This window comes from Patiria miniata, unplaced genomic scaffold (genome assembly GCF_015706575.1).
Source record: "Patiria miniata isolate m_02_andy unplaced genomic scaffold, ASM1570657v1 HiC_scaffold_1, whole genome shotgun sequence".
Classification (NCBI taxonomy): Eukaryota; Metazoa; Echinodermata; class Asteroidea; order Valvatida; family Asterinidae; genus Patiria; species Patiria miniata.
Window position 1 is genome coordinate 35,790,704 of NW_024037047.1, and position 12,107 is coordinate 35,802,810.

At 41.9% G+C, this 12,107-nt stretch overlaps 1 protein-coding gene across 1 annotated transcript in view; it reads left to right on the top strand.

Moving 5' to 3' along the window:
• Window positions 1-8,523: 8,523 nt before the first annotated feature.
• LOC119733220 overlaps window positions 8,524-12,107 on the top strand; it is a 31,181-nt gene continuing 27,597 nt past the window's right edge. Inside the window, exons 1-2 of the mRNA XM_038206809.1 lie at window positions 8,524-8,563; window positions 9,770-9,874. Coding sequence (XP_038062737.1) covers window positions 8,524-8,563; window positions 9,770-9,874 — 145 coding nt within the window. The remainder of the gene's footprint in view (window positions 8,564-9,769; window positions 9,875-12,107) is intronic.

Consider the following 12,107-nt stretch of genomic DNA (forward strand, 5'->3'; position numbering starts at 1 on the left):
GAATCTTAAAAGAAAAAAAAGTAGCGAAAATCACTTAGTTTACGCCTTCCCAGATGCCCGACAAGGTACACTTCAGCGCGCGTTCCACTTCAGTGCCGTATAACAATGCGCACACACTGTATGTACATTGTACAACACGCGTATTTCACGTACATTGTACACATGTGTGTGCATGTATTGCAGAGCATGTGCATACATGTGGTGCAAAAGTTAGCTGCATCACTTGAAAATAACATGTACATGTACGTTTTTAACATGATGGTCCGGATTCGACGCATGAGGGCGCGCGTTATGTACTGTTAGGACGTATGCGCGGTAAGCGCTGTGAGTGGATTTACTATTGGCACAGACCGAGCGCAACCCAGACTTGGCCAAGTCTAAGTCTCGCTGGGCATATGACTGCAAGCCCTATCGGGCTATACTGACGCCTGTTCTCATATAAGGATAAACACCATCAAAAGTTGCCGGACAACGAGCCTGCCTGACCCACTACAGGTGAAAAATCCTCAAGTATTCCCTTCTTTTTCGTGCGTATTTTTATTGTAAGAATTATTGCTAGTATTGTTTAGGACTAAATTATATGCAGTATAATATACGTGTTGATATATTTTGCAGATTTTTTTTCCCGACCAAATTAACTTCAGGTTTTCCTGTCCAGTTTCATACCTTGCTCAGTCGGTTATGCAAAGCTTTAAACAAAATCGCATTGAAATTTGATTTAAATTTTACGAAAGCAACTCTATTATGCTCAATGAAATCGGGAAAATGTTTTAGGTCAAGATATAAAATGACAGGACATTTTCGAAAGATTTATGAAGTAATGTACAGCTATTTCAAAGAAAACTACGACTGCTTGAGCAGGAAAAATGAAATATGCATAACATAACTTTGAAAGGTGTAAAGCGTCGAAGTAAGAGAAGGAAAAATATGACCTTTTAACAAAATTATATGTTTTTAAAAATAATTATAGCACGTCGCCAGGGGTGAACCTTCAGGCTTTATGGGCTTCGTGTGCCAAAAAGAAAGGACTTTTTTTAAACCACTTTTGAGAGCCCCGTTAGACTTGGCCCAAGTCTGGGTTGCGCTCGGTCTGTGCCCGCCCCGTAAGCCTTCATCACGTCCCCCTTAAGCGTCGAATCCAGACCACCATGTTAAAAACGTACATGTCATTTTCATGTGAATTCAGCAACCCAAACATGGTCAATCTCCTAAGGCTGCGCTAATTACGCATGCCGTACGTGTACGGTGCGGTATGCGTTCTGTCCACACCGGCGCGCCGGTGTGGACAGAACGCACGACAGGCCACCAAACCCAGCTACATCTATCGTAGTCTAGTGATTGTGTCTGGCACAATGCAATTTCTATTTATAAGATTTGCAAGAAAGAAAAAAATGTTATTTTCCTGAATGTTGGGGTTTCTATGATGGGTTTAGTTAGTGCATAAACGAGTGGAGGCGTTAAATTATTGTAGGCCTAGCCATTATATTATTGGTAAAACCATCGCAGAAGTTGAAGTTGTGGAACACTTTCAGTTTCCGTAACTTTCCTTTTCAGGTCTGAATGGACACAATGCTTATCATCAGTTGCTTTATGATCGTCTGTCTGACTTCAAATTTAAAAATATAAAAATAAAATAAATTGTAATGCTTATGAAAATAGCGCTTTCCATCGTATCAACAGTCTCAAGGCGCTTTACGACCATTTGCGTCAAGGTAGGCATATGATATAGTTGTCCACATAGCTGCATGTTCAATTTTATTCCACCCTTGTTCTTATTATTGTGTTCACTTTTTCCCCTCATAAAAAACTTTCAATTTGTGTGGTTTATCTCAACCCTCACGGGAAAAGCTACTTAAAAAGGGGCGGTTTTAACCCTTAGTGAGTACTTGTAAACATGACCCTGTGACGACCTGCATTTGTCCCTTGTCGATGATGTCATTGTTTATTATAAGTCTTGGCATTAAGCGCCGTGGACGGCTCCTGCGTAAGTATTTTCTCTACGAGAGTCACTTCTCATTTTCCACCGGTGGAAAATGAGTGCGCCCTCTTGTGACCCGACACTGCAGTGACCACGCTCCACGAAACTTGCAGCCAATCAGGGATAAGGGTAGGGTCGAACAATCAAATCACAGTTAAAGGGGCGGGGTTTAGGACAACCAATTGTAAATGATATAAAAGTATTTGCTGAGTTAAATAAAGGAGAGAACTGGTTTGGAATTGAAACAATACAGACGTGTTCCGCGTCTCCCCCCCCCCTCTCTCTCTCTCTCTCTCTGTTTTCAAATAGTATCAGCACTGAGGGAGATTGGAATCCGGTGTCATATGAAAATCGGACTCGTATGAAAATCGGACTCTTTTTCCCTTTTATTGGTTAAACCCTCTCACGTGACCAGTCCCTCTCCTAATTATCTATGCATGAGCATGCGCAATACCACCAATGAGTCCGTATTTCATAAAACCTAAATTCATGCTACACCGGCACTGTCGCCACGCTACCCATTGACAGACTGGTGCTGATTCCAAGGGGATATAATTGTATGTAAATGATAAAGCGCTCGGACGACAGCAAAGGTCTGTTACAGCACGTTTTATTTTTGGCTTGCTTTTGCATCGGGACCAAAATAATACGCCCGTCATTTAATTTCAAACCGCAAATATTTCGAAATATGTGAAGTTACAATGTATTAATGTGGAATTTTTTAATTAGTTTAGTTCAATGTCTTATTCTAACTTCAGCACTTTAAAATCGAAATCTATATCGGGTGAAATTTAAAACAAAACACGGGAAGAGCATTTTTAACCTTGTGAAAGTACACTGAATTTGCACCAAACCCCTAGGGGTAGGGGTGTATTTACCCCCCCCCCCCATATTTTGTAAAGATTGCCCTTTTCCATTCAAATGCCCTTTTTCACCAGCGTTTAACCCCCCCCCCCCAACAAAAAAAATTGTAAAGAGTGCCCTTCTTTTGTTGACAAGTGCCCTTTTTTCTGAACAAGTGCCCTTTTTAAAGAAAATACGTGTCTACATTTCAGCACGGATGTACAAGTGCCCTTTTCAAGTAATCCGCCCCCAACAAAAATGACCTTGCTATATACGCCCCTGTATACCACTCATACTAGTAAATTAGCGTTCTAGACAAAAACGCGTAGGGCCTCAACGGGAACAATTTTTTTTAATGTGTTAATTTACAGGCGTAGTTTTCCATGATTCCTGGATTTCATCCATGTGTTGTTGAATGTCATCTTACTTATCCTTTTTTTTCAGGGCCGCGGTGTGTCCCTATGGGTGAAAGCAGCGTTATATGTCAAGTTGTTGGAGAATAACTTCTTTCTTTTCTTGTTTTGCTACCCGGCGGATCCGGGGGGGGGGGGGGGGGGGGGGCAAGGGGGCCATGCCCCCCCCCCCCCAGAAAAAAACCTCGAACCCATTTTTTTTCAAGTGACGTCGCAATAAAGGCAGGCACTGCATACACTGGACCACCATCTTTTCCTTAAACAAAATTGGTTAAAGTGGTCAGAAATTGCCTCAGATCGCACCACAGAACATCTAGAATAAAAAAAAAAAAAAAAAAAAAAAAATCAGGGCCCTTATGCGGGCTCCGAACCCCTCGCCGTAATTTTTTACCCACTTTTTTTTCGGGGGGGGGGGGGAATTTTTTTGCCCCCCCCCCAAAAAAACCTTGTGTTCCATCCGCCCTCGAGCTGAATATGCTTCTTAGATCAGCTTGCTTTTTCTTTTATATACCACATCTGAAAAGTTCAGATGTCATCACAAGTTCAGATTTTAGAATTTTACTCCCTAGTTTGCTGACCACTATAATATCAAATTAATATTTTGAATGTATTAATTTGTATTGTTCCGCATGAGACAATCTTTGGTGTTTGTACTCTTCGATGCATAGGCCTACAAGCACTATGATTAAGAGCTGCTTAAATCCAAGCGTTGTTCAAACCAGAACATTATTTTTGCTTTGTCGATCTTCGTATCATTCATGCAATGGTTAAATCGTGTTGCTCGTTGATAAGTTATAAATTGAAGCTTGAAATTATGTATTGTTTGCAATAAGGCTTCTTAATGTTAAAACTCATGACATAATTACATTCATTTATGTAAAATAGCTATCACGCCATAAGGTTTAGTTGTGAACAAAGTTATGCGCGTAAAATATAAAAAAAGTGTGGTTTAACGATAGTGTAACATATAGATTTGGCTATAGTCTTTGGAAGGTTTGACTATAAACTATATGTTAGGATACGGTAGCTGTGGCTAAGAACGGAATGAACGATGACTATGAAGAATACAAGACACACGGAGCTCAGCTATAATTATGGAGAAATTATTTTATTCTCAAGAGCTCAATTAAAACCAGGTCTTGTATAATTACAGAAGTAAGAGACGGAAGACAGAAAATCGTAGATGAAGACTGGTCAGAGCATAGGGCTCGAGTTGGCTCGCGTACGAGTTGGCACGCGTACGAGTTGGTTCGCGTACGAGTTGTCTCGCGTACGAGTTGACCAATCCGCGTACGAGTTGACTCGCGTGCGAGTTGACTCGCGTACGAGTTGACTCGCGTACGAGTTGACTCGCGTACGAGTTGACTCGCGTACGAGTTGACTCGCGTACGAGTTGACTCGCGTACGAGTTGACTCGCGTACGAGTTGACTCGCGTACGAGTTGACTCGCGTACGAGTTGACTCGCGTACGAGTTGACTCGCGTACGAGTTGACTCGCGTACGAGTTGACTCGCGTACGAGTTGACTCGCGTACGAGTTGACTCGCGTACGAGTTGACTCGCGTACGAGTTGACTCGCGTACGAGTTGACTCGCGTACGAGTTGACTCGCGTACGAGTTGACTCGCGTACGAGTTGACCTGTTTCCGCATTTAATGAAAACAAACAACCCAAAACAAAATAGCCTAGGCCTACTGCCAGTTTTCGTCAACGAATCAAATGTTTTTTTACTTGTTTCTGTAATAAATGTATAAATTGAAATTTGTATGGTTCTATTTTATTTTAATAAAAAGCGTACTTGAATTTACCTTGGACATCTCTGTAACCTTTGTTGCCTTTTTTTTTACTCCTAGAACTATGAGGCTCCACTGTGGAGCCTCATAGTTCTTAGCCCCATAAATGTGGCCTATTTACTGGACTGCCTCCGTAAACATAGGCCACACATCCACATGTACAAAAAACGTGTCGACTTTGCCAAATTTTGATTTTCACATTTAGGCTTACTTTGTAGATTTTTTTTGCTTTAGAAGCATTCTCACCCTCTATATAGGCTAATCAGAAAGTGCTGTCTTTTTCAGATGTTTAATTTCTGTGAAATTTCATGTTGAAATTTTGATACGCAAACGTGTGCAAATGTATCTGGAAATTTCACGAAAAATGGACATCTGAAAAAGGCAGCACTTTCTGATTAGCCTATATAGAGGGTGAGAATGCTTCTAAAGCAAACAAATTCTACAAAGTAAGCCTAAATGTGAAAATCAAAATTTGGCAAAGTCGACACGTTTTTTGTTCATGTGGGTGTGTGGCCTATGTTTACGGAGGCAGTCCAGTAAATAGGCCACATTTATGGGGCTACATAGTTCTAGGAGTAGCTTTTTTTCACAAAACAGATCCACCCTGTTTTGGGCTGCTGTTTAGTGTTGGCCTGCGAAGCAACTTTTACTAATTTCATGAATTTGCAGCGCGAATACTTGCCACGACTGCTCCGCAGAGCGGAGCATCATTGTTCGGGGCCGTATCATAAGTCTGACGCCTCATAGGTCCGACGCATAAGGCGTCGGACTAGTAATGAGGCTAGTCCGAGTAACTTGGACCCAACTTATCGCCTTTTTTAACATTTGGACATGGTCTGGCAGTATCGCCAGACCATGTCCAAATGTTAAAAAAGGCGATAAGTTGGGTCCAAGTTACTCGGACTATAATGAGGCATAACAATGTACATTTATTTATTCAGCCTCATAGGTCCGACACCTCATACATGTAAGTCCGACACGTCATAAGTCCGACGTCGGAAAAACGAAGCGTATGAGGTGTCAGACCGACATGTATGAGGCATCACACTTATGAGGCACCGGACCTGTGAGATGTCGGACTATTAAATGGGCCTTTATTTGGTTGGGGGATGCGATTTTGTCGGACCTATGAGGCGGCGGACCTTATTGGACTTATGAGCGGACCCCATAGTTCTAGGAGTATGGGGATATGCCATGATGTCACAAATTCACATTCGCTTTTGCTTTTGCGCCGTACTGGAACCGGGCTTAAAGATGACATTCCATAGCTTGACATGGACGTGAAGTGATTTTGTTGCTGGATGTTTCATTCAAAAAGTGAACAACTATTGCTAGAAAAAAATAATTTAAAAAAGGATGCATGTGTCAGGTTGAAACTTGAAAATGGCACTATCTATAAGGGAAATGGAGAACACAACTTAATTTGTACAGATCATACCTATACCTAGTCCCAGTAACTGGGTCGCTAGAACTCCTTTTTTGACATTTGGGATGTTGGTCTGTCTGTACGATAGACCAACATCCCAAATGTCAAAAAAGGAGTTCTAGCGACCCAGTTAGTGCATGGGGCTACCCTATACCCATCAGATATCTTTAATTGTATGTGTATGACCCGGATATTCGTTTCTTGTACAAGTTTATTTTTACAGCAAGAAAAGGGTAGATGGGTCCATGTTGAGCAAGGATGGGAAAGGATTGCTGAGCTTTGCTTCAGAGAATATCTTCTGTTATTAATTTAATTATTAGGACGATAGTTAAGAATGGAATGAACTACTACATGTGTAGTAGCTCATGCTGACCACACTGACCACAATGTAGGGCCTAAGACCCTCAGTGGGTGGTTGTTGCTAGGGCAACCAGTGGGCCTTCCTTGTACAACTGATCTGATCTAATAAAGGGCAGTGCACTGAAAGTGCCTGGTCAAACGCAGTAGCTTTGAATATATTGAAATACCTTTATTGTTATCCACATCAGTGATACAATAAGAATATTAAGAAATTACATTTATTTATAAATAAAAACATCTACATTTTGTTCATTATCACACAGAAAACGTCAGGCATGGACAAATTCACAAATGTACATACACCAATGTAGCAGTAAAAAAAAGGAAGGGGGGGGGACCTAGGACTCAGGCGTAGGAACAGGGGGAGAACCTTGAAAGGGCCTGGCAAGGTAAAAAGGGGAAAATTCCACCATCTGGAGGGGGACAAAGCTATAAAAAAGCAATTTGGAGGGACATGTATATAGAAAATTAAAAAAAAAAAAAAAAGGGGGGAGAGATTCAACATGTACAGAATGCTTGCAATAAACACATAAACCCTACTGTCTGGAGATAGAAAAAAAAGGGAAAACAATTGCACATTCAAAGGCCTTATTTGATGCTCAAATTCCAGTCAAGCTAGGGAACTTATATAAAGAAATTGAATTATGCACAGAACTTACATTTGCAAAGGATGGCTACTAGGCTATAATATTATAATGGAGCGCCTAAACTTTAAGGGGAGTGGAAATGGCTAATCACACTCAAACTCCCTATATTCCAAAAAACAACAATAGAAACTACATGTATAAGTAAAATTAAAAAAAAAAAAAAATTACCGATAAAACTGTCACAGATCATATCCACAAAAATTTTTAACATGGACTGGAATTAAAAACTTAAAACTTAAAAAAGAAAACCCTAACATCGGAGGAAAAGGGTTTCCTGAAAGCATTGATATGTAGCCCGATGAGCAATAAATTTTTTTTTTAAACCCACAAAATCAGCTTATGAAAAGGAGAAATTGCCCATGTATTCAAGGGCCCGAAGATGCTCAACTACGAGCCAACCTAGGGAGCCTCTATCAGAGAGTATAATTTGCTGACAAAAAAAACCAATGAGCCCACCTTTAAATTTAAGGAAAAAAGAACCCAATATGACAGTCACATTCGAGATCCCTTTATTAAGTCCGCCACCAGTCCTTGGTATTTAGCATTCCCCAGGTTTACTGTGGAGTTGTTTGGGATCGTCAGTTCTCCTACAACGGCGCTTGTGTGCCCGCTATGTAGAAAGATGTCCGGACGAAGGTTGGTTGTGCATATTGCGACTGGAATAGTACTGGATTCCACACACATACCTGGGAGGTCGACTGTCAAGTTCGATTCCTGGTCCACATGATCGTACAGGTATTTTGAAAGACATTTGAGGACGCAGTCGTGTCTCCATGTGAAGTGACCCAAATTCAGGGCTTTTTCACATGCGCTCAGTATGTGAGCAAGCGTGCATCTAGGTTTATGACACAGGTGACATTTTGGGTCAACTTGGATGCGCCATCTTGTCAAGTTCATGGGGGTGGGTAGGGTATCGCATCCTGCTCTGAGTAGAAATGCTAGCTGGCCACTGGGGAGAGAATAACGCACTCGCTGCCAGGCTTTGGATTCACTCTCCAACTGGATAATGTCCGATAGCTTTGAATGAACTTGTAGCTCTTGTAGGTGTGTTTCCCAGTGGAGATCATGGTTGGCTTTTGTCAGTTCCTTTATTCTCCTGGCAGAGGTTCGTGAGGTATGTGTAGTGTCGCTTGAAGCCAGTTCCCGGACTTTATCGATGGCTGATTTGAAGATTTTAGGGACCGCACTTCCCCAGTACATGTAATGGTCAAAATCATATTCAGGATTATTCCTATCATACAGGGATATAACCTGCTATCGGTGTTGCACAGGATGGACTGGAAGTACATCAAGTGGCTGCACAACCCGTAAGTTGACTGTTTTGACCAAGTTTTTTAGAAGATTTTGGGTTTTTTTCTAATTTAATTGCCTCAGGTGTTATTACAGACAGGGCTCTGGAGTGCTCTGAAATGTGCAAAACTAAATTAGGCCAACTGTACTCACATTAGCCAGCAAATTTCTCCAAAAAATTCCACTGGGCAAAGGAAAGGTCCTCAGTATTTCACCAACCAAGTTTGCAGACTAAATTCAATGTTTGAATTAAGGAGATTTTTCTTCAATATTTTGCACATGAGAGGGAAGTCAAGTGATTTCAAAATGAGGCTAAAGACTAGACTGGTACAGGTCCAACCATGGTCCAATTGTTTGAAAAGACCAACTTCTTCATTCAGTGACATTAGTCTGGTGGCTGACTGAGGAGAAATGTGTAGTAAATTGAGACTTGTTCTCGGTTCATGCCAAATGTTTCTTAAATTCTGTTGGCATGGTTGATTGATGCAGTACTGAAGCGGTGTTGGTCTGGTTGTTTCAGGTGCCAGTCTGTTTTCTGGTATTGCATGTTTTCAATACCTTAAGTTTTGGGACTCTCATTACACAGTATTGAGAGTCCAAAATTATCGGACTAGTGTTATATTATATGCTTTAGCTTTAAACAGCTCTGGAGTGTCATATGGCCTAGTGGTTAAGAGCACTGGACTCATGTTCTGGTGTTTCAGCTAGGCAACAGTGAGGCGGGTTCGAGCCCGGGCCCGGACACTTGTGCCCTTAAGCAAGGCACTTAACCATTATTGCTTCGTCCTTCAGATGGGATGTTAAGCCGGAGGTCCCGTGTGTTGTAAGCCTAACACACGTAAAAGAATCCAGTAACACTTATCGCTAAGAGAAGGGGGTTTGTGTATCTGGCCTCCTAGTTATGCTCCCTTGTGGAAGTCCTTCCAAGTAACCAACCAAGCTCACACACAAATGTTCATCAAATCAATTATGCCTGTAAGTATCATACATTCATTGATTTATTTTCTCATTTCTTACCAAGCCATTTGTTTTGGTCATACTGATTCGTGTCCCAATGGAGGGGATTGCACAAGTCCTGACTACTGCAGCGACTGTAATCGAGGCTTCTACTCTCCACGATGTAATCGTAAGTTGTTATGACAGAAAGACTTCTTGATATAACTTGAATATTTTGATCATAGACTACTGACATCAGACTCTTTTTCTCAACGGATAGGCCTAATGAACAGGAAATCTCTGACAGCCATGCTGGGAGGATTCAACATGATCATTCAGGGAATTGAAGTAGCCAGCCAACTATCTCACTTTGGTTAAGTCAGTTTAAATATGTATTCATAAATACCTCAGACAGTGTAGCTATTCCTATTGGTCGAGAGCCCGTCACGTGGCCGGTCTTAAACGGATGATAAAGACATGGCCAGCTGGTCTTAAACACTTTTCCAGTGTCACAATAAAATGTGGACTCCTAAAAATCCAGTGCCTCTTACCGTTTCATTGGTTGAACGTTCACAATCCTCACGTAGGCATGCGCAACACTACCAGCGAGTCAGAATTTTATAGTTCTAAATTCAAAACGCAACGCCCCAGGTGCGTTCTGTACAACATCGGGCAGAACATGCTACGCGCGCGTCAATCTCCATAAAAGGGTTGTTTACATCTTACTCGCCATCTGAACACTCCATTATTTTGCTAGAGGGACGTTTCAAAAAGCATGAAGTAAACTTGTTGAACAAAATTGGGATTTTTTGAACGAATTATTTGACATTTTTTTACCGAAAAGGTATTTATGAATGGGAATAAATATGTGCTCGGTCGGTATTTATCACTCTGTTTAAGACCGCTTAGAGTCTGGGTGCTGATAATTACCCTCGCCTCCGGCTCGGGTAATTATCAGCACCCGGCTCGGGTAATTATCAGCACCCAGACTCTAAGCGGTCTTAAACAGAGTGATAAAAACCTCAGGAGCACACATTTATTCCCTTAATAATAATAAAATGAGTGGGTATATATATATATATATATAAGGTGCACGTATCCACCAGGACTTGTGCTCAAGGTGCTACGTCATTATTACCCCTGCTCATTGGGCCCATGAAACATTCCAAATACCATCTCAGCTCCCTGGGGAGTATACAGCTCAATGCAGCCTGTTAGGCGCAAGGAAGCTAATTCAATCACAATAACCATCTCTGCCCTCACAGGCACCCATTTACTCCTGGGTGGAGAGAAGCAATGAGTGGCAAAGTGCCTTGCTCAAGGGAACACGCCCCATGACCCCAGGCTGGACTCGAACCCACAGCCTGCAGCTTTACCCGCAGACCACAAATCCAATGCCCTTTAATAACCATGAGGCCACAGCACTCCGCAATATGTGGTGTGTTGATCACTAAAACCATAACTTAATATTTCACAAACCTGAGCTTACTCCTACTCAGGGTTTGGTTTTATATCTAGCTTCAGTATCATTTAAATTAGAACCCCCCTGTTCAAACCCAATGAAAATTAGCCTCGTAACTGTAAGATTCGATATCCTTGAGGCAGAACAAGTACCAGTTTTGAGCTTTAGTCTCTCAACTCAAGGGCATACAAATCTCCTCTAGCCAAATAAGCCATAAATGGATTCAAGATTTGAAAACAAAGTGTGTTTTTTTAATATCTGAAAAATGTGTACTTGATTGTAAATTGAAATCAAGTCGATTTCAAGTTACTGTCAAGTTTAAAGAGTGCCTAAAGAGGGGAAGTGCGGCCTAGCGGTTAGGGTTCGTGACTCATGATCAGAGGGTAAGGGGTTCGGGTCCAGCTACCGGCCTTAGTTGCGTCATTGGGTAAGCCACTTCATCCCATTTGCTTCTCTCCATCCAGGAGTATAAATGGGTACCGGCATTAGCTGGGGAGTAACCTGCGATGGACTAGCATCCCATCCAGGGGGAGTACAAATATTCTCGGACATTCATGCCACTGAAACCGAAGATAAACGCCTGCCTGATGGGCCAAATAGGCTTTTAATAGGCTTTTAAATTTTACTTTTAAAGATTGCCTTGCCCAGCGGCGTAGCCATTCAGGTAAGGCACTCTTAACTGGACAGTAAATTGAAATCAAGTACAAAAACCTTTCGCGCGCGATCACAGCGAATGGGGGTGAATTGGGGCCTTGATGTTAATGGGGTGGGGGGAGGGGGCGTCCCCTACGGCCACTCCCCCTTGGCTTTGCTTCCCCCTGTTTAATCAGTGCATCTTTAATAAACCCATCTTGAATACACCCACCACCATTGAAACTTATAGGCTAACAAATTTCCAGTGGGTGGGCGGACTGGGGGTGAATTTTTCTTCCCCAAACAACATCCGCATATGGGGGTGTAC